The following is a 21,953-nucleotide window of genomic DNA, read 5'->3' as shown; positions in this document are numbered from 1 at the left end:
AGTACTTCATAAACGGAATGTTTTACAGTATAGTAAACTGCTTTTTAATGAAAATAAACAAAAATTGTAAGTGCAAATGGGTCTCAAACTTGGGATAATCAAAGCGATTATACGATGAAAAACTACATAAAACCATCTATTCAAAATGATCTATAGATCCGAAGATAAACCTGGAGCTGAAGTTGAGCTTGGCCCTTCTCTAGCCATGCCTTCCCATTTTGGTTCTTCAATGATACAGACAGCATGGTTAACAAAGAGAAGCCCAGGAGACAGTAGGTGTAGAATCAAACTACTTTAGAAAAAAGTGGAAATTTACATACAGCTTTAACTGCCTATACCTTCAGATCTACCAGTCGTTTAAAAAGGTGGTTTTCATTAAAGAGAATCCCCCAAAAAAAGCATAAAACATCTGAACCACAACCAAAGCCCATCTATTAGAAATATTTTTGTACAACGAAAGATTTCTGAGCTGAAGCCATTAGAACAAGTAAATTAGGGAACGTGCACAATAACGAGGAGTTAAGAGAAGTGATTCCACCCTAACATTCAACTGTATTCAATGTAGTTAAAGGGGCTGCAGACAGTGGGTATGTGCGCAGACAGAGGTGCCACTACCTGACAGCTCATCGGAAAGCAGAGTGAGAACAATATCAGGCAGAAGGGGTTTGGAAGGATGGATCAGGACAGGTGCACTTTTAGCGCTGCGGATAGAGGCTGATGGCAGGGCACTGTCCCCAATGGATCGGCTCCTCATGGCTTTAAAAAAGAAGACAGAAAGACAGGAGAGATCGGGGAGAAAAGGGACCGGAAAGGAAAGAGAAGTGACTGATGAGTGCAGCAAAACCACAAGAAGCAGGCAGAAAGTGACAATATGCAAGTGGAGAGTGCGCTCCATACAAGAGGCACTATAACGTGGAGGTGAAGTTACAGATCATAATTAACAGCTGAGCAAGGACACAGGCAAAACAAAGAACAGACGTATTTCAAACAGCAATATCACACTGAAGCACAACACATGTACAAATAAGCAAATGTGGTCTTTGGGGAAGAAGAAATGTTCTGAGCACTAAACACTAGGGGTATTGAGAAATTTGTAATATCTAAGGTCTAAAATCTTCATAATTGAATCAATATAAATGAGCAGAACATTTTACAGAACATATATATATGTGTGTGTGTGTGTGTGTGTGTGTGAAAGACATCCCATGCACTTAACTACACCTAAATTAGCTCTGTTGTACTAGTAAACAAAGTAAATGGGAAGCACTGGAAAAGGAAACCAACTTGTTTCCAACCTTTTCTGTGCAGCCTAAAGAGAATGCGTCATAATGAAAATTTGTGTTGCCAATGACAACTTTCCTATTGCTGACCTGGCAATAAAACACAATGTCCACTTATCTTGAAACCCAGTGCCCCCGGATTTAAAAAATACTCAGCGAAAGACAAAAACAAAACAGAGAAGAAAAAAATGCAAGGTTCTGGCTATTTTCTGTTGGCATAGGTGGCGTCACTGGGTTGACATTTGAGGATCTCTGAAATCACAAGACAACAATCCAGCACAGCGCACGCACAAATTCTCAGATGACTTGGGATCCTCGGCTTTCCCAGATTCTCATGAGAAGGTGTAGTGACTTCATCCTCACCTAGGCTATCCTGCTATATATGGGTGTAAGGTAATCTCCTATGACAGTGGTCTACAAACAGTGGTCCTGTGCTTGCCTTTACCCGGCTCTTGGGGCATTATTTCTTCCACTGATACCAACAAAGGGGCACAACCCTCCCCCACTGACCACAATGAAAGGGTGCAATTCCTCCCAAAGACGCCAATAATGGGGCAAAAGTCCTCCCAATGATACCAAAGATAGGGCATTGTATTTTTCTTCTGACATCTGGACCATTTCTACTCTCAATGGCCCACCAAAAGTCCCAAGGACAGTAAACTGGCCCTTTGTTTAGAAAGTTTGGAGACCCCTGTCCTACGAGAAGGCCCAGTGATATCCCTCTTTCCTAGACTAGCCCGCAGAAGCTGGGTGTAAGGTAAGATTCTCTGAGAAAGCTCAGTAACAATGTCCTTTCCTAGACCAGCCTGCCAAAGCCAGGTGTAAAGTATTTTTTTCTTTCAGTATAGTTTATGCCTTTCACTGAGACTTTTTTTTAATTAGTGGGTGGGTGCTTCCAGATAAGGGACTTTGATTTTTCATGCAAAGACCACTTTAAGATGCTGCTAGCTCCCTGGGTATATTACCTAGCGAGTCATTGACCCAGAACAAGTGTGAAGGTCAGAAGATCTGACCTAATAATGGAGTACGGCATCATTAAAGGCAGCATGAAAAACTGTACTGCTGCCCACAGCGACTACGTCCTAAGTCCGATTATCTAACCTGCACTAGAGATCTAGAATCCAGCTGGCTGCTGTAAGACACTAAACACTTTTTTTTTCATAAGCCTCACAGCATCTTTTGTGTTTGAAAAAATACAAACCTAGGCAGATCATTGATGAAAGCTATGGTTATTGCCTGGAAAGGTGTTATGCATTGCCAACAGAACATTTTTATGTTTATATACCCTATTCTCGATTCACTCAAATACACACCTAAACCTCACAATACAAATCACAGAGCCTCAGGGAAACCTCAAACACATTAGGTATAGACTATTATGCAATCCATGGCCCATTCTATACCTTGGTGAAGTTTAGTGCTGGATTCCCTTTCATTTATCCCTCCCTTAAGGCCGGGTTCACACCACAGCGATGCGGGAACGCCGCGAATCCGCGGCGTTTTCCCGCATCGCACACCTCCCACCGGCAGTTCACACTGCCCTATGCGGACGGCTGGGAGTGTCAATGATATGTTAATGACACCCCCAGATCCGTCCGCATATCGCAGTGCGATCTGCCGACTCGCACAGGAATCAGATCGCATGGTGTGAACCCCCATGCGATCCTATTCTGTTGCGGACCAAAAAAAGGGTCCCGTGCGAGTTTGCTGCGGGACCGATGCGAATTCAGCCATACTATCTGTATGGCTGAACTCGCATCGCTACGGAGATCGGATGTGATTTGCGGTGCGAATCACATCCGGATCTCCCCCCGCAGCAGTGTGAACCCAGCCTAAAGTCTAACTCCTTGTATCAACATACAGCCCAGTGCAGGCATACGTGTAACACTGTTTTTTTTAATTACCCGGAATCTATTGTTATAGTGTTTTGAAATACATGATCTGTATGCTTTAAAACTAATACAACAACCAAAAAAACCCTTCCCCCAAAGACTGGTCATTGTTATAGTAGCAATGGTTGAGCTGACTCCAATATTAAAGTGGTTGTATACTCTTTTTTTTTCACTTTTACCTACAGGAAAGCCTATAATAAGGCTTACCTGTAGGTAAAAAAAATATCGGTTTACGGTTTAGGAGATATTCCCCTCGGTATGCACCGCTTACTGCAGAGGCGCATGCGCACAAGGGGGATTCTCAGCTGAAAATCCGGCAGTGGCCGACCGGCCGGGATGAAATCTCCCGCGCGCATGCGCGGGAGTGACGATATCGCGGCTCCGGCCACTCACAGCGCCGGAGCCACGATATCCGGAAGAAACGCAGAGGGAGCATGCCAGCTCCCTCGGCGTGGATCAGGCCAGATGTCGGGGCCTCGTTCTAAGGTAAGTATTTCATAATGAGCTAGTATGCGGTGCATACTAGCTCATTATGCCTTTTGCTTTGCAGGTGGTAGAAAAAAAAACATTAGCGGGTATACAACCGCTTTAATGGCAATGGTTTTGAATTGGGACATTCAACAAGCACATAGAGGTGTGATGAGAGGGTGAGTGAGGACATTTGATCATATAGTGTATTTTCTATTCCTGGACAGAGGAAAGTACCTTAACTTGGAACAACCTTGTGAATTTGTAAAATGGCATCACCCAACAGATGCATGATACATATAAGAGGCTTATTTAAAAAAAAAAAAAGTGTAAAAAGGTAAATAAGTGATAGCAGCCAGTCAGATTCTAGTTAAAAGGTAAGGTTACTTTTAGAGAAGATGATCCGTACATCACAAAAGCAGTCTCAGCGCTTTTAAGCACCATAATGGTGACAATGGCCAGCAGTCACTGGTCAGCGTGGTCACAAGACTGCACTCACCTTGTAAACTCTCTCCTGCATCTTCCGCTTCCAAAACAGCACCTCAAAAGAAAGAGGAAATTCTCACTGGTCAGCATGGTCACATGGCCATGCTGACCAATAACCACTCGCCACTACTATGAGCATTATGATGCTTACAGGCTCGGGGATGATAGTGCGTGAACCCTGGTGTGTATGGTGTGTGAACCCTCTTCTGTAAAAGTAAATTTACCCTTTAATCTTCTACTGTAAATGTTTGTTGCTATGAAAAACAACGGCATCCAGCGGAAAAGAGTGTGTTGAACAAACAGCAGGATCTGACAGCATAGTCGGTACACAATGCTTAACCTTTATATTTGTCCCACATGTTCTACTTAGAGAACACAAAAAGGTACAGTAGATGTACATCCAAACTGAATGGGATTTCGTTTGCTAAAGCACTGTGTAGTCATTTAACATTTTTTTTAATTTTCACACTTTGTCTCAGTTCTGCTCATCTACTGTACCTTCTTTGCAGCCATTTCCTGTCCCACCAATTTACTGGTGGTTGCTAACAGCTTACACAAATGCAGGAACCCCTCACATTTCTGTAACAATGAATCTCGGCTGGTTTAGCAGGGACCGACTGAGAAACGAACCGAAATGTATTGGCAAGCTGACTGTACCCAAGTTGATCAATCAACCATCTTGGGTACAACCAGCCTGTCTGATTTTTAACGCGGATATCGTTGTGTTCTCCTGGTCGGGTCGGATGGGTCTGTTCCTCCCCCATTTGCCAGGATGAAACAATAGCTCCATGTGAGGGATTCCCCCATCAACACTCACTGTGTTTATGGGGGAATCAAGTCATTTTCTTTCCTGCAACCCATGGTTACAGGTAAGAAAATCACTCCATTAGGGCTGGCTTAAGCAAACCCTTCATTTGTTAGAAGCTATAAGCTGTTCAACATCTGAAGTTAACACAAGAATAGGTTCTAAATCTATATACCATGGAAATTGTGTACTGTTGACTTTAAAGGGGCTCTGCTATAAGGCTATGATGGAAACAGCCGTTACATGATCTATGTATCAAATGCTAGATTTCGAAAGGTAACAATACAAATATTGCATGCAAAATGGTTAGGCTGCTATTGTGGGGTACATCCCACTGTTGTGGGTACTCTTACTTTTGTACATGTATATACAATCTTCCACTATGTAATGTTGTACTATGTTTTATGGACTATGGGGGTTATTTACGAAAGGCAAATCCACTTTGTACTACAAGTGCACTTTCTCTAAATCTAAGGGGTAGATCTGAAATGAGGGGAAGCTCTGCTGATTTCATCATCCAATCACGTGCAAGCTAAATTGCTGTTTTTTTATTTTCCTTGCATGCCCCCCTCGGATCTACAACGACTGTCCTTCAGTGCCCTTATAGTGTAAAGTGGATTTGCCTTTAGTAAATAACCACCCAATGTCTGATTTTATGACTATACTCCTATACCTTTGGCGTTAAGCTTTACTATTTGCCTCTTAACTGCCTCAGAGATCCTGAGGGGTTTCACTTATGCTGCTATTTTGCATGCAATATTTATATTCTTTCCATAATTGGGATGTTGGCAGTTTTTGCTTTTATTCCACCCAGCTCTGCTTCTATATTAGATCTGGAAAGGTAAACCCAATCTAATTCCTCACTCCTCTGGACAAGTATGTAGTATGTGGGTCAGCTGCTCCCATCAGGGGCCACTTACAGTCTGGTGCTTCACTTGTCTAGCCCACACTGGCTGCAGAGCTCTAGAGCTAAGTCATCAAAATATATATTTTTTTGTTTTGTTTTTTAAGTTAAAAATGGTGATATACACCAAGTTTTACAAATACAGGCTAACAGATGTGAACTGTACATATATATTATAGCAATATTTTCAATATCTAAATCAGTATTTCAGTATAAGATAGTAAATCAGGCACCAAAGGAGGGAATGGATTGACATGAGCAATGGAATCATGAAACAAGTTGTGCAAGTGCCATACCAATGGTTTTCTGGCGTACAATGCTTCTGGCTTTCTCAGTGCCAGGTGATCCCGTGGTGGTGGCACTGCGCTGGCGCATGGGTGCCTGCCCAGGCTGCTCTCTACTCCACCCTCGAGAAAAAGACTTGTCCACAGATCCCTTCTGGAATTCATGGCTGCCTCCTATAAGGAATAAAAAAAAAAAAAAAAAGAGGAGGATGAACACAGTAGACAATGTAAGCATTAATATTGACAAGCTTTTCTAATACACTGAAGTGATTTTTTTTTCCCTTCAAGCTCAAATCCAGGCAAACTGCAAACATAAGCAGGAGATTTATATAGAAGGATGCCTAAAACCTGACTTGTATCTTAGTGCAGGCTTCATACTAGCAGAAAATTACATTTCTGGGGGGCGTTCTGAACACCAATTGTGTATGGAATGCCTCCAGAAGCCATACTGCATTGACTTTATTGAAAATTATAGCGGCTGCAGTCCGAAAAGGAAAGGTAATTTTAATAATGTTACATTATGGCTTGTAAAGCAATTGTATATTCTATAATAATTTTTCACTCGCTATATTTTTTCCCCACAAAAGTGGAGTTACCCTTTTAAGATAAACTATTAATGCTACAAACAAATCTATAGATTTGTGGGCAGTGCTTTAAAGAGTGCCTGGTGCTTGATATTGCAGTATGAAATTAGCATGTAATAACATATGGCGCTTAATGCACAAACCTATAAGTTAAGTAAATTATTTCATACAGAGCAGGGTCCAAAAAGTAAAGACGTGGCACAGTACACTGCGGCCTACTGCACACAGTACACTGCAGCATATTACATAAAAGTTCTTGGTATTTTAGGTTTGTTAAACTAACAACAATTGATGATACTGATTGGATGTTATGAATAATGCACATCGCTTGTTTGCATTCTGTTGGTAATGTGTACATAGTCAACCTTTGCCCTTGTGTTTCTTCTGCTTTTGCTCGCTCAACTTGTCCAGTGGCAGCTCGTTCAAATCAAGATGGTAGACGTTCTTGGCCAAAACTTTTGTCAACGTTTCCATGGTGTGAGCCCATTCTGTGGCTTGCTCCTCCCAGTGAGTCAGAGTCGACATTACTGCCAGTAAATCATCCCATAACTCCCGAGAAACACTAACATGAAGACTTGACTTGATCCAGGCCACAATCAAAGTCTGGTGGAGAATTTAAAAAATGTTAATATGAAGCCTGTTTTAAGAGAATCAAATAAACAGTTTACTGGGCTCATGAAAGTTAATTATTTTTGTTAATGTATGTGCTAGTGTAAAAAACTGAAATTAGTCTAGAATACCTTTAAGCCACAATCTTACTTTCAATAATCACATTTTAAACAATATTAACAATGAATACAATTACAGTGGACAGACACACATTGATGCATACAAACAATTGTCTATCCTAATTTACTTTAGCAAGGTCTTCATACAAAGCTCAGCTTTGAGGAAGGAAGACAATGTACCCATGTTAAGATTATTAAAAGATGAATTCCAGGTATGGATATTTTATACAGTTACATCGATCCACCTTGGACTAATGTAAATATGTGTATACAATACCTGACAGATGCCCTGTAAGCTGTATATCACTTAAGTAGACACCCCTACGCCAGCAATCTCCAATTGCTTCCAGGTCCTGTGCTGAGTGGCTGCCCTGAACACAGGAGGTTGACCGCTTGGCACAGGTGCCATTTAGAAAATGCTTTGCGTTTTATGGCTGAATTCAAAGCATTCTCCAACTGGACAAGGTGGAGAGGCAGGAAGGTAACGTCAAGATTTATGTTACATAACATCCACTTCTCAGATTTATTGGGGACCACAATTGCTTTGTGCTCAGGGACCCCTGGTGGATTTGCTGATCGTTCTCCTTTAAACACTTACTTGGTGAAAATGCTGCTCCAGTTTACCAAACTACTACACTGCAAGTGACCTCTGCTAAAGATTGGCTGATCCTCTTCTTTAGGAGAAGGCATGTTACCAAAACTTAGGATTCCGATTACGTAACCAGCAGCAGAAAGAGACTAGAGCAGCATTAGCTGCAAGGAAGGTACGCACCACTATGCTTCTACTTTTTCGTTTCTATGGCAGTATTACTGTTACTTGACTGCACCTGCACTTAAAGAAAAGCTGATCAATCATGGCCAACATATCATCAAGCGCCAACTCCAAAAAAGGGCATATTTCCCTATTGTATACCATACTGCATGCCAAGTTTCAAGAAAAGGTCACAATACCGGCCCAAGCTCAGTGGTCTGTAGATCGGGGCCACCCCTCTTATGAGCAATGGGAAACCGCACTGAATGGTACCTGCCACTTGTCTCCCTGTCTGCTACCCACGGGCTTACACATTTGTTTTTATTGCACAGGGTTTATCGTACACCTGAAAAATTATTTGCAGGGACTCCCCGGTCTGTCCATTGTGCGGTGGTGGTCCAGCTAACCTTAAACATATGATGTGGCACTGCCCTAAACTGCACCACTACTGGCAGGGATTACGGACTACTATAAATAATCTGTTTAATGTTACTTTAGCACTAGACTCGAGCATTTTTATACAGAGCACAACTGACTAATCTAACTGAGGATACCTATACACCCATTGTTAAAGTGTTATTCCATGCACGTAAATGGACTACCCAGAAGTGCTTGTCCCCACGTCATCCTACTTGGGAGAAATTAAGAACTCAAATCAACACCACTCTATCTAGAGAAGAACTGGTATACCAACATAGGAACTGCCCCACATGCTTTGATACAATTTGGGACAATGTAGCTTTGTAAACCGGGTTTAGCCCCAACTTCATTTTGCTTATTCTGAATAGATTGTTATCATTTTGGCCTCTTCCCTGGATAGCGTGCCTCGTATGCAGATGTTAGTGTAATGGCCACCTGCCCTTGGGGTCCATCCATCCGTAAACTCGATGTGATGGAGCTGCCTTCCCTTCAATAAATGCACAAGCAAGTTGGGCTGATACATTACTATATTGATATCAAACGGTCATGGAGAGAGTTGGTTTGTTTATTCCCAATCTTAACATGATCTGTGCCTTAAAGGGGTTGTAAAGGTTCGTTTTTTTATTTTTTTTAAATAACAAACATGTTATACTTCCTCTGTGCAAGGGTTTTGGCCCCGATCGTCCACTTCTGGGGTCCCCTGGCTCCTCTCTGCATTGCGCGTCCCCTCGGAGACCCAAATTCCAAGGGGACACTCGTGCAGGCACGCTCCCGAGTCCTGCTGCTGCGCTCATTGACACAGACAGCAGGACTCAGCCCCCGACTCACGTGTCACTGTATTTGATTGACAGCAGCAGGAGTCAATGGATGTGCGGCTATCAATCTATCCAATGAGGACCCGAGACAGCGGCTGGAGATGCTGTGCTCATCCTCGTCGATGGAACGATCGGGTTCAGGTAAGTAAAAGTGGGGCTCTGGAGGACAGCTGCACTACAGAAGGGTTTTCACCTTAATGAATAGAATGCATTAAAATGAAAAACCTTGAGGGTTTACAACCCATTTAAGTGGCCGATAGGACAACTGCATGATGTTGTCCATATATTGCTCATGTTAATTGAATGGATCACGGTTCTGTACTTTTTCTCTTTCCATGTGAGCTGCAAATAGATTTTACATGGCATTTGTAAGTTGTCATGAAAAGTTGTTTTGTTTGTATTTCAAATAACGAAACTCAATAAAAAATGACAAATATAAAAAAAAATTAAAAAAAGAAAAGCTCTGAGAAAACTTTTTCATACAACTTCCAAAAAATGGATTATAGCAGACCACACCATCGATTTAACCATTTACCCAAACAGCCATCAAGCCGCTAAATGGCTGGTGCCATAACTAATCATATGTGCAACACCATGATAAACCGAGGCTAAAATAGCAGCTTTCTTGGATGTCAGGGATAGAAGGGTATAGTTCTGCTTTAAGTCTACAAAATATCCCCAGCTTTTAGAGTTTTCAAAACCCCCCTGCTCAGTAATACATGCCTGAAACAAAGGTCCTGCCAGACGTCCAGCCAATATCTGATTTTTCCTGCCTTGGTACTGTTGTAGAACCTGTGGGGGGATCTTAAGCACGGACTCTGTGACCCTCAGCATGACCAGCAACAGCTGCATCCTGAAACAAAAGTCAGGCACTAAGGAATTTATGGGAAACGCCATTGAATATTTTAAAATGCAAAGTAAATGCTATCATATAATATTCTAACTTTGCTTTGCTTATGCCATATGAGAATGGCACGGCACAAAGCAGAGCCATCACACCAGACGTTACAAAAGTTTAATATACAAACCAGGAATACTGCTAGCACAAAATGTTATACAACAGTGAACCTGCCCACTGCTAGTTTACATTGCCACAAATCATTTAAAAAAAGAATTATATGTCCAGAAGTCTGAAAAAAAATAACAGCAATGCTTACTTGCATGAAGTAAAGATTAGAAAAACAAGAAGGGGAAAAGGGGGAAAAGGGGGGAAAGGGGGTGGAAAGGGGAAAAGGGGGGAAAGGGGTGGAAAGGGGGGAAAGGGGAAAAAGGGGGAAAAGGGGTGGAAAGGGTTGGAAAGGGGAAAAGGGGAAAAGAGGGTGGAAAGGGGAAAGGGGGGGGGGAAATGGGGGGGAAGAGGGGGAGAGGGGGGGGAAATGGGAAAGGGAAAGAAAAGGGAGAAAAGGGAGAGGGAGGAACAGGGGAGAGGGCTTCCATAGCGCTAAACCATCTTCTTGGTTTATTGGATATTTATTATACATGCACTTTAACCACTTCCATACCGGGCTATTGTCATATGACATCCGGGGCCCGCGGTGCAGAGATCGGGGATGAGGTTTGTGCCTCGGAACACAGCCCATTCCAGATCAGTGTAAAGTGCCAATGAAATTCGCTCTTTATCATATGACTGGCTCTGTCCAATCACAGCTGGTCAAAGAATGTCAACTTTAAAGGGTGGTGGTCCTCTTTATTGGGGGGGTGCAATCAGTGTGTTTGGTGTATACTGTAGGTGGTAACGAGCTGTTAACGGAGGGCTCCTTTTCACACACTGATCGTGTGTGATGAGGAGGAGATACCTGTAACAGCTCGTTACCACCTACAGTATACACCAAACACACTGATTGCACCCCCCCCCCCCCAATAAAGAGGACCTGTCACCCTTTAAAATTAAAGCACCTGTTACCAGCCCATCAAAGTACCTGTCACAGCCCATCAGAGTATCCGAGTACCAGTCACCAACCCATTAGAGTACCTGGGTACCTGTCACCAGCCCATCAGATTACCCGAGTACCTGTCTATCTATCTATACACACACACACTTTATAATATAATATTTTATATATATATATATATATATATATATATACTTAATTTTCCCAAGAATTGTGGGAAAAAATTACAACTTCAAAAATCTCACTATGCCTCTTACTAAATAAAACCCTAGACTGTCTACTTTCCAAAAAGGGGTCATTTGGGGGGTATTTGTACTTTCATGACATTTAAGGGCCTCAAGAGATGAGATAGGCCATAAGTACATCAGGTATGATCAATTTTCAATAATTTGCACCATAGAAGATTCTATAACTTTCACAAAGACCAAATAATATACACTTATCTGGGTTATTTTTACCAAAGATAAGTAGAAGTATAAATTTTGGACCAAATTTAAGAAAAAAAATTACTTAGTTGCAAAATTTTATTATAGAATCTAAAAAAAAGTTTTTTTTTTTAAATTTCCACACTTTTTTCACTTATGTCGCAAAAAAATAAAAAAACCCAGTGGTGATTAAATACCACCAAAAGAAAAGTCTATTTGTGTGGGAAAAAAATATAAAAATGTTGTTTCTGTACAGTGTTGCAGGACAGTAATTTGCATTCAAAGTGTGAAAGCACTGTATTGAAGTGGTTAAGGATGCACTTGTACTTTAGAGTATATGAATATTTTGATTACAGCGAGATTAAAGCAATACTAAAGTCTTGTTTTTTTTTTAAGTTAAGAATAACAAACATGTTATACTTACCTGCTCTGTGCAGTGGTTTTGCACCTTCTCCCTTTAAAACCACTTTAAGGGGTCAAATTTATGAGCACTATTATATTGTTTGTTTTATACAAAAGAATAGATAAAATAAGGTCTCTGAAATATACTGTAGCATACACAGAGGGACTAATACATAAACAATAGGTAAGCTATCAATTTGCTGAAAACAATTGAAACAGACCAATGCCGCCCATAGACTGTTTAAATCTCTGCCAAGTTAGCCGGAATCGGCTGAGATTCAAACCATGTATGGGCAAGGCAGAATGTACCCAAGCTGATCAATCGATCAACTTGGATTCAAGCAGCCCTTCTGATTTTACATGCAAATTATCACTAGCAGCTGTTACAGCCACTAGCAATAATCACTATGTTCTACCCATGGGAATGGCTTCCCCTGGGCGAAAACACAATGGTTTTTCCACAAGAGGGATTCCCCTGTCAACCCGTGGTTGCAGGAAAGTAATCTGCTCCATCTGTGGCCGGCCTTAATCACAGACTAATACTACTACTTTAGAAATGGATCCCATAGTTATAAACCTACTGTATAGTTACTTGTTTATTTAATAAACAAATGAAAAGTGCCTATATATTTCTGAAAATTAAAAATGTATCCTTGGATGATGTAAATCTATGCAATTAGTAACACTAGTAACCCTTCCTCTCATAAAACTCTCGACACAATATATTCCATCCAAGGAAAAATAATGGCAGTATAAAGTTAAGCTTCTGACTTATGCCCCGTACACACGAGCGGATTTTGCATCGGAAAAAACTTGGATTGTTTTTCCGATGGAATTCCACTCAAGCTTGGCTTGCATACACACGGTCACACAAAAGTTCTCTGAACTTTCGACCACCAAGAACGCGGTGACGTACAACACTACGACGAGCCGAGAAAATTAAGTTCAATGCTTCCGAGCATGCGTCAAATTGTTTCCGAGCATGCGTAGGAAGTTTGCACACCGGAATTGGTACAGATGATCGGAATTTCAGATCTGAACTTTTTCCGACTGAAAAATTGAGAACCTGCTCTTAATCTTTTGTTGGCGGCAATTCCGGCAGCAAAAGTCCGATGGCGCATACATACGGTTGGAATTTCCAACCAAAAGCTCACAGACTTTTTCTGGCAGACTTTCCAATCGTGTGTATGGAGCATAAAGCTGCGTTCACACTGCTGTGTGGAGCAGCTCACAGCAGGGGGTCCGGTGTGTTCCTGTTCACCGTTTCAGGTCAGCATTCAGTCCAAATTTTTAGCTCAATTCGGACCTGAAATGGACCAAAAGACACACAGGACTTTTCTGCAAACCGCTCCACAGCCAACCCGGAGCTGTGTGAACCGGCTCCATTGAGAGCCGGTCACAGTCTCCCGACACACGAATTGGATGCGGGGGGAAAACAGCATCCAATTCACACCAGTGTGAATCCAGCCCTAAAGCTCACTAAGCACCATAATATCCATACATAAGACCAGATAGCCCTAGATAACCAGGTATTAGGGGTTCTTTCACACTGATGGGCTGTTGATGGATTCCCATCGACTTAGAAATGGAAGGTAAATTTTGGAGTGCTTTTGAAAAACTGCACTAAAGATGCACCATGCAGGACTTTTCAAATGCAGGGAAGGTGCAGTGCAAACAGTTACATCATTTTTAGTTTTAATAGAAAATATTTTCCTTGCACTTTTTATGTGTGCACATCTGAACAACAAAATCCTTATTACCAGGTCTTCTTATCCATGGAGACTTGTACTACCATGTAGCGATAAATATTAAGAACTCTTTTACACATGTCTGTGTGATCATTTAACATCATCTTATTGTCATTTGCAGGCTCCAACAAAATGATATTTGCAGCATTAACAATGAACACCTATAAGGGGGAAAAAGTAAAAACGTTACCTAAATTCAACACCAATTACACTGTAGAAAAATCTGAGACTGAAGTAAAGATACAATCTATATACCAACCTGATAAATAGCCTGAGCCCCAGCCTTTACTTTTCTGTCAAAGATATCTGCCTCTGAGAGCTTACTGGCTTCCTGATGACACTTAGACCAGCTGGACGTTCTCACATGTCCTGGGGGAACTGTTAAACTGTCCTAAAGAGGACACACAAAGAGCCGATTTCACGATCCAGTCAAAATACCATAAATAACACACAATAAACAGAAAAAAAAAATATATTACGATTCCTCTACTCAGCATAGTAAAAGAATAAGATGGAAGTTCACCATTTCACAAAAATTAAAAAGGTAAACTAACTCCCTTACATCCTTCTCCTCCCCAGGTCCCTGCTGCACTTAAAAGTGTTATTAAACCCAGGACCCTGCATTCACTATATCTAGTCTCTCACAGTACACAGAACATGGAAATGCAATTATTTTAGTAAATAAACTGCTAAATATCTTTTCTCAGCAGTGTATAGCAGTCTAGTGCCTTCTATCAGTGTCTGGCTAAAGCTTTAGGAGGAGTCTTCATTCTAGTCTGACTGTCCTATGAGGCTGCAGGGCTGACCCTCTGTCTGGACAGTGCTGATTGGCCCTGTGCTGATCACATGCACCCTCCCAAAAAAAAAAAAAAACATTCTAGCAATATACACCAAACTGAGTATGTGCAGAGTGATGCCAAAGGTGCTGTCTTATCAGGAGATGGATTGGGGACAGTGGAAGAAGGGGTGGATCAGATAAAGGATCAAACAGCCTTTTTACACAATGCAGAGGATTAACCCCTTAGGTTCCACAGTGAGTATAGCAAGCATGCTTTATGGCATATACAGATTTTACTGTTGTGAGTTTAGTAACACTTTAAAGAGGAAGTAAACCCCTTCAAACCACTTTGACCTACAGGTAAGCCTAGATTAAGGCTTACCTGTAGGTCCAAGCAATATCTCCTAAAACCTATATGGTTTAGGAGATATTTGCCCGAAAATGGGCACCGCTGTCTACGGCGCATGCGCCGTAGACAGCGGCGCGCAGGCGCACTAAATGCGGCAAGTCCAAGAATGGATTTGCCTAATTTGTCGACTCCCGTGCGCATGCGCGTGAGTGACGTCATCGCGGCTTCGCCGAATGGCAGCGGCGGAGCTGCGAGACGCGACTCCCGTGCGCATGCGCGGGAGTGACGTCATCGCGGCTTCGCCGCTGTCATTGGTCGGAGCTGCGAGACGCCACCAGCAAGATGGATGCGGCGGACTACAGGGATCAGCGGCGACTTCGCTGGCTCCTGTGTCAGGTAAGTGACACATAATGAGCTACTATGCGATGCATAGTAGTCCATTATGCTTTACCTTTGCAGGGAAAAAAAGAGGAAGTAAACCCATCAGGGTTTACTTCCTCTTTAACTGCCCATGCAGCTGGTGCAGCAGTACAGGGATTTGAAAGCTCCACTCTTCTTCCCCATCTTTCCAGAGCTTGCAAAAGCTGCTCAGTGTGTGAAACTGTCAGGTAATTAACTGCTCGCAGGGTAAAGACCAGTTGTTAAAACTCAGAGGCGATGTCAGGGGTGGGCGGGACAGAGCTGCTATCAAGCACCAACTGGGCTGCTTAAAGGATCACTAAAGGCAAATTAAACCTATACCTCCACTGTGCAGCTAGTTTTGCACAGAGTTTTGCACAGAGTTTTGCACCTGCTCTTCTGGGGTCCCTCGATGGCTGTCTCGTCTCCATCCCACAAGGACTCCACAACTTCATGTGAGCTCCCTCATATAGTGTGGAGTGCTTGCCGGTGCGCTCCCGAGATACAGCTAGGAGGCCGTAGCCGCTCACTGTATCACTTGGCCCCGCCCCCTGGTGGGTGCGCAGCATCATTGGATGTGATTGACAGCAGCGTGAGCCAATGGCTGCGCTGCTTTCAATTCATCCACTCTAGCCAATCATTGGCCAGGGTGAGCAGCGAAGAGGATGTCAGAGGTGAGCGCGGGACTTTCGAGGGGTCAGGTAAGTAAAACGGGGGGGGGGGGCTGGAGGGGGCCGGCACTGTCAGATATTTTTTCACCTTAATGCATAGAATGAATTGGGCAGTGACGGTTCTATTTAAAAACGACTGGGTTATTTCCAGGAAACTACTGAGCTAACAAAAAGATGGATGCCATATTCGGTGAGGGTAGGAAATGAGCAAAAATAACATGTAAAAAAGTTTTTGCCCAGAGTTCTCCTTTTAAAAAAAACAAAAACATACAAGTAGAACAAAAAAGGTGTACAGTGTCTGCGGACTCATGGACAAAAAGCTAAAGCTGGCCAACTACTGCCTGGTATGTAGAGCATAACCTGAATGAGAAGATCACATTTTTCTCAGTCCTACTGCAGACAACATATACCCCCTATACATTACTTTCTTACCTCTTCTCTCTCCTTTCCCTTTTCACAGGTTGCAGGGGAATCTTCTTGGCGCTCAACAGATATTACAATCCCCTCATCTGGATCAGGAGGCCTCTCTGGTTCTTGCATGAACAGAGGCTTCTCTTTCTGCTTTATCCACTGCTCATAAACCTTTAGCACCTTACGCATGGCTGCTGCCTCACACACTGGCAGCAAGAATGACTGTCAGGAAAAAGAACACACTTATCAATATCAAGTATTATATCTAAAGTACTGGATGAAAATAATTTGTAAAACATGCTGACAGGGATTAATTCAATTTCAGTCTCTGATCTGTACTACAAAAAAGTTGACTGCTGTAGACAGGGGCTGAATTTTTTTTTGCAAATGAGTGCTAAAAAGGCAAACAAATCTGAGTTTTGAAGGATGATTTCTGTAAAAATCAGCCACATGCATTATATGAAAGTCTGTCTTTTGTCAGTATGTAATGAAGCACCACAGCTGTTTGTGTAGAAGCCGCAGTCCGACATATCCCTGGCTAGTCTGACCAAGGGCTTTCCAAGCAGTAACGACTGGTAGACACATGCCAAATATAGGCCGGTTCAACAGAAACCAGCCAACATTCAGCTCATGTGTACACCAGCCTGGCCAGCTTCTACTGAACGGGCATGCTGGAAAACCAGTATCCGACTGGGATACATTCAGCGCTGGCAGCCAATAGCTGTGAGAGCTGACCGGTGTGTTCTGGTGGGGCAGTAGTCCCCCTGTCAGAACATAATAGCCCAGTAGGGAGATTGCTGTACTAACATTGCATAGTTAGTACAACAGCTTCTCCGGAGCTTCTCATTTTATTTCATTCAGCCCACTGGTTTGAACGAAAAAAAAAAAGCCGATAGTGTGTACTACGCATAAAGCTCATGTGTTGCGCTGCAGTGGTAATCACTGCGTTACCAATGCATCGATCACAGGGCATCACACTGTTCGTTTTTTTTTTTTGTTTTTTTTTTAACAAATTCATGGCAATGTAACACAATGACATTTCATTAGGCTGTATCAGCCACTGTGCCATGCAAGGCAGTGGATTGGATTAAACTGCACTGAAAAAAGTACAGACCACCATACTTTCTTTCACTGCACAACATACGCACTTGCAGCAGTGTGAAATGGGCAGATAGGAGACAAGGCATTTTGTCTTAATGTGGGACTGTTCTGGAATAGCCACCCAACGTAGTCCCACCCCACCACCTGGCGCAAATGGACCCTTATCTGCAAAACATAATATATACATATACATACACATATATATATATATATATATATATATATATACACACACACACATATATATATATACATATATATATATATACATACACATGCACACACATATATATATATATATATATATACATATACATATACACACACACACACACACACACACATACATACATACATACATACATACATACATACATATACACACAGTGCAAAATCTGATAAAAATCAACAGCTAAGCAACAGCTAAAAATATATACAAAAAAAATAAATAAAACATATTGATCAAAACCACTACTGTTTTAATTTAAAATGGAACTAGCAATACATATTTGAAACTGTGCTCACCTGCCGGAAGATCTCAATGAGAAAGTCAACATTGGTGCGTCTACTGGAGAAAAATCTGCGGATGATCTCATAGTCCGTGATGTGCTCCTCAGCAATGCTGCACAGGCTGGAGACGCTAGGCTCACGTTCTGTAAGGGTGCTAGTGTTTGAGTGGGATTGCTCGGGCTCTGTAGTCCTTTCTCCACTCTCACTTCTACTTTCCTCCTGTGCAGCTAGGTTTGCAGCAGCTCTCTAGAATAATACGCATGATGTTAAAGAAGTCAATTTGTTAGGCATAAGAAAAAACAAAAAATGTAATTATACTTCTGAAGCTTGTATGCTTCTATTTGAGACCTGTAGGAATACCTGAATATTCTTTGGCACATTCTCCCCTTCAGTCCCCGGAATGTGAGTCCCAGTGTGTGGCTTGGGTTCCAACCAGAAGGAGACCAGCCATCGAATGACAATCACCCGGGCATTGAGAAAGGGCTCTTTGGTGCAGTAATTAACCTCATTGCTCTCTGTGTCCCTCCGTACCAACACATAGTGAGGTTTTGGTCTCATCTGTGGTATCTCTGCAAAAATATAAGATTAATAAACTATCTAGGGAGCTCAGCCAGTTCCTTGACAATTACACATTGGGTTAAAAAAATACACCCTTACAGGATGGCATCATAAGGATCTGATGAAAACTGATATCTGTCCCTTTGTTTATTTAAGGCAAAGTGATTGCTTCCAATGAAAGTCTACCCCAACACACTGATACTCTACATCACATGCTCTTGATATTCGTCTTTTGGTGTCCTTCAAAATAAGGGTGTGGTAAGAAAGGGGTTCACTTTTTAGAAAAAAAATAAATGCACTTTTTTTGCAGTTAAAAAAATGTGCATTTATTTATTTTAATTCAAGCCTGTAAAGCATTGAACCAGCAATCAGCAGACCATGGGTTCTTGAAGAACTCAGAAGAAGCATATTAAAGTAAAGGGAAGATCTGCCACAACATGGTGCCTACTAATCAGTAGTAGTGGCTACAAGAAAAAACTAAATACTGCAGTTGATCCTAATTGGGGGGGAATCAGAATTACATCAAATAGTGGCTTTTTTTACTGTTACTATGAGCTTACCAAGTACTGGGTTGTATAGGCTGCCTTCTCTGCTCATTGTAGGGAAAATATAAGGCATGTAGTATTTTTTGAAGTTTGAGAACAAGAAGGCAAAGCCACCTTCTTCCTTATCTCTGTTCCACCATTCTAAACTCCGGACCTAAAGAAAAACAATATTAAGTACATTTTAGATGCATTAATGGGAACCAGCATTTTATTTATATACTGTAGTACAATGGAATGTCTCCCTCCTACAGGCCCCTCGTAATCAGTAAACTGGTTCTAACCATGCTTTTTCTGTCTGCTACAAGTCTGCCAAAATCTGAGAGTTCACATATGCCAATGCACACAGATTACCAGTAAAAATATAAAGTTGTTGAACTGGGGTACAGGGCAAGTAGATGGGGCACACGGGAAATCCCTCTGTGTTTCTATACAAATAGCTCAGAGACATGAAGGACATTTTTACGTGTGCTGAAGAATCCCTTAAAAATAAATAGAACTAAACATAATCTATAAAGGCCTGCATTGACCTGCATTTTACCATACTGAAAGAACGTAGGTCTCTGCATGGACACATAGAACACACTTGTTTTCTGTGTGTCCTGTTCACACCACAGAGCTGGTGCCATGTGAGTGTGGTGCGTTAAAATGTTACATGTGTATGTATGCATTTTAAGGCAACACACATAAATGCACCACAATGCAATGCAAGTCTATTGGGGAAAAAAAAAAAATATTTTTTTTTATTATTTTGCCCCTTACAAGGACCCATAGGGCAGCCATCTTAGTGTAGAAGTAGAGAATATGCATTGGAAAGCTGGCTAGTGAAGGGGGTCAATGGCAGGGTTTATAGAAAATAAATGAGGTACATCCTAAATTGTAAATCCTGGTATAAAGTCCAAAACGTCCTTTAACGCTCACGTTGTGTGCAATATGGATGCACTCAAAAGCGCGGTTTGGCTTGCCCCAATCCGCTTATCAATCTCTTCCTCTTCAGTACAGCCAATGCAATCACAATGATTGGGACTGTTACGCTAGGCATTCCATTTGCCAGTGCCTCTCCAAAACAAAAAAAAAAAAGTGTTTCTCTATTTTTCCCTGGCATTCCTTCTCTCAATCCACAAACAGGAAAAGGATGTAATTTAAGAGGTATCAACCTGCCAAAGGCATAGACATGTACCATGCATAAAAATGCACGTCAACATGCGATAAAATGCATACATCAATGGAATGCAATGCATATCCATTTTTTAAGCCTTTTTATGCACATTTATGTGCAAATGACCCTTAAGTGTAGGAGACGTGAGCAATGTGCTACACGGTTACATTAACGTATATGCAATCTCTCATCTTGTAAAACAACCCATTCCATTTAAAATAGAAATAAAAAGGAAAAAAATGTGTGTATACATATAAAAAAAACATTATAAACACCCCACCCTCCCCCCTCCTTTTTTTATAAGTGAGCACATACCCTCTGTTCTCAGCTGCATAGGGATCTTATAAGAGCTGGGGGAGGAGAAGCAGATCATTTGAGTTCTGAGCTCAGAAAAAAACTGCCCACATTGTGCTCTCCTGCCTAGCGTGGTCAGCTTTTAGTAGGAAAGCAGGGGGACTGGCAGGAACACGAGGCAGGCTCATATCAGGAAGTTGAAATTCTGGACTGACATATTCTATAATGGTTTAAACATACTCATACCTGTATTACCATGTATTTCAACAAGGCCTCAAGGAAATAACTAGTAAGATCCTCCTGTGCTTTGTCTCCTGACTGGGGGGGAACCAAGGGTGTAATTTCCTCAATTGTAACTTGATCTAAAAAAAAAAAATATATATATATATATATATATTAAGAGACAATCACATGGATTTTAATAATAATTAAGGGTAGGGGGAAATAGGAAAAAAAAAAAAAAAAAAAAAACTTGATATTTGGTCACCAAGTTTAATTAACAAATGACCTTTTTACCCTGTGAGGTGTTGCTGTCGTAACCTTAATGCTTATGAACAGAAAATGGGGGGGACATAGACCGATAGACCCGGTCAAAAAAGGGATTACTATTGACAGCAACGATTATTATTTTAAAATTAAGTATCAAAAAAAGATTTTTAATTTACAGCGATGCAATGCCTCAGAAATCATTTCTTCTCAGGCCGAGAGCTTTTTTGCTGATGTCTTCTATACAGAAGGTATCATATCTAGAAGGTGTCTTCTATACAGGTAAGGAACTGAGATTAGGACCACTCTCTTAAAGGGAGTGCTCCTACTCTCAGCTTGTTACTTGTATAAAAGACATCTGTCCACAGAAGCAGATTCCAATCTCTCCACCATGGCCAAGACCAATGAGCTGTTTAAGAATGTCAGAGACAAGATTGTAGACCTACACAAGGCTGGAATGGGCTACAAGACCATCGCTAGGCAGCTTACTGAGGGGGTGACAACAGTTGGTGCGATTATTCGCAAATGGAAGAAACACAATAACGGTCACTCTCCCTGTCTGAGGCGCCATGCAAGATCTCACCTTGTGAAGTTTCAATGATCATGAGTGGTGAGGAATCGGCCCAGAACTACAAGGGAGAATCTTGTGAATAATGTCAAGGCAGCTGGGACCATAGTCACCAAGAAAAGTTGTAACACACTATGCTGTGAAGGACTGAATACCTGTAGGCCCTGCAATGTTCCCCTGCTCAAGAAAGCACATGCACAGGCCCGTCTGAAGTTTGTTAATAAACATCTGAATGATTCAGAG

General features: G+C 41.7%; 1 protein-coding gene across 10 annotated transcripts in view; it reads right to left on the bottom strand.

Moving 5' to 3' along the window:
* RALGAPA1 (Ral GTPase activating protein catalytic subunit alpha 1) overlaps positions 1–21,953 on the bottom strand; it is a 368,491-nt gene that overhangs the window by 254,713 nt on the left and 91,825 nt on the right. For 6 of the 10 annotated variants that reach the window (XM_077464690.1, XM_077464691.1, XM_077464695.1 and 3 more), the window contains 11 exons: positions 20,903–21,018; positions 19,222–19,360; positions 18,464–18,672; positions 18,119–18,349; positions 16,514–16,714; positions 14,144–14,275; positions 13,897–14,045; positions 10,141–10,270; positions 7,069–7,306; positions 6,132–6,293; positions 616–756 (listed from right to left, as the gene is read on the bottom strand). In XM_077464690.1, coding sequence (XP_077320816.1) covers positions 616–756; positions 6,132–6,293; positions 7,069–7,306; positions 10,141–10,270; positions 13,897–14,045; positions 14,144–14,275; positions 16,514–16,714; positions 18,119–18,349; positions 18,464–18,672; positions 19,222–19,360; positions 20,903–21,018 — 1,848 coding nt within the window. The remainder of the gene's footprint in view (positions 1–615; positions 757–6,131; positions 6,294–7,068; positions 7,307–10,140; positions 10,271–13,896; positions 14,046–14,143; positions 14,276–16,513; positions 16,715–18,118; positions 18,350–18,463; positions 18,673–19,221; positions 19,361–20,902; positions 21,019–21,953) is intronic. The other 4 variants (XM_077464693.1, XM_077464700.1, XM_077464698.1 and 1 more) reach the window with 1 other exon arrangement.

Source organism: Lithobates pipiens, unplaced genomic scaffold, assembly GCF_037356315.1.
Source record: "Lithobates pipiens isolate NorthernLeopardFrog02 unplaced genomic scaffold, aLitPip1_a1.2 Scaffold_30, whole genome shotgun sequence".
NCBI classification, from domain to species: Eukaryota; Metazoa; Chordata; class Amphibia; order Anura; family Ranidae; genus Lithobates; species Lithobates pipiens.
This window is presented reverse-complemented; position numbering and strand designations above follow the sequence as displayed.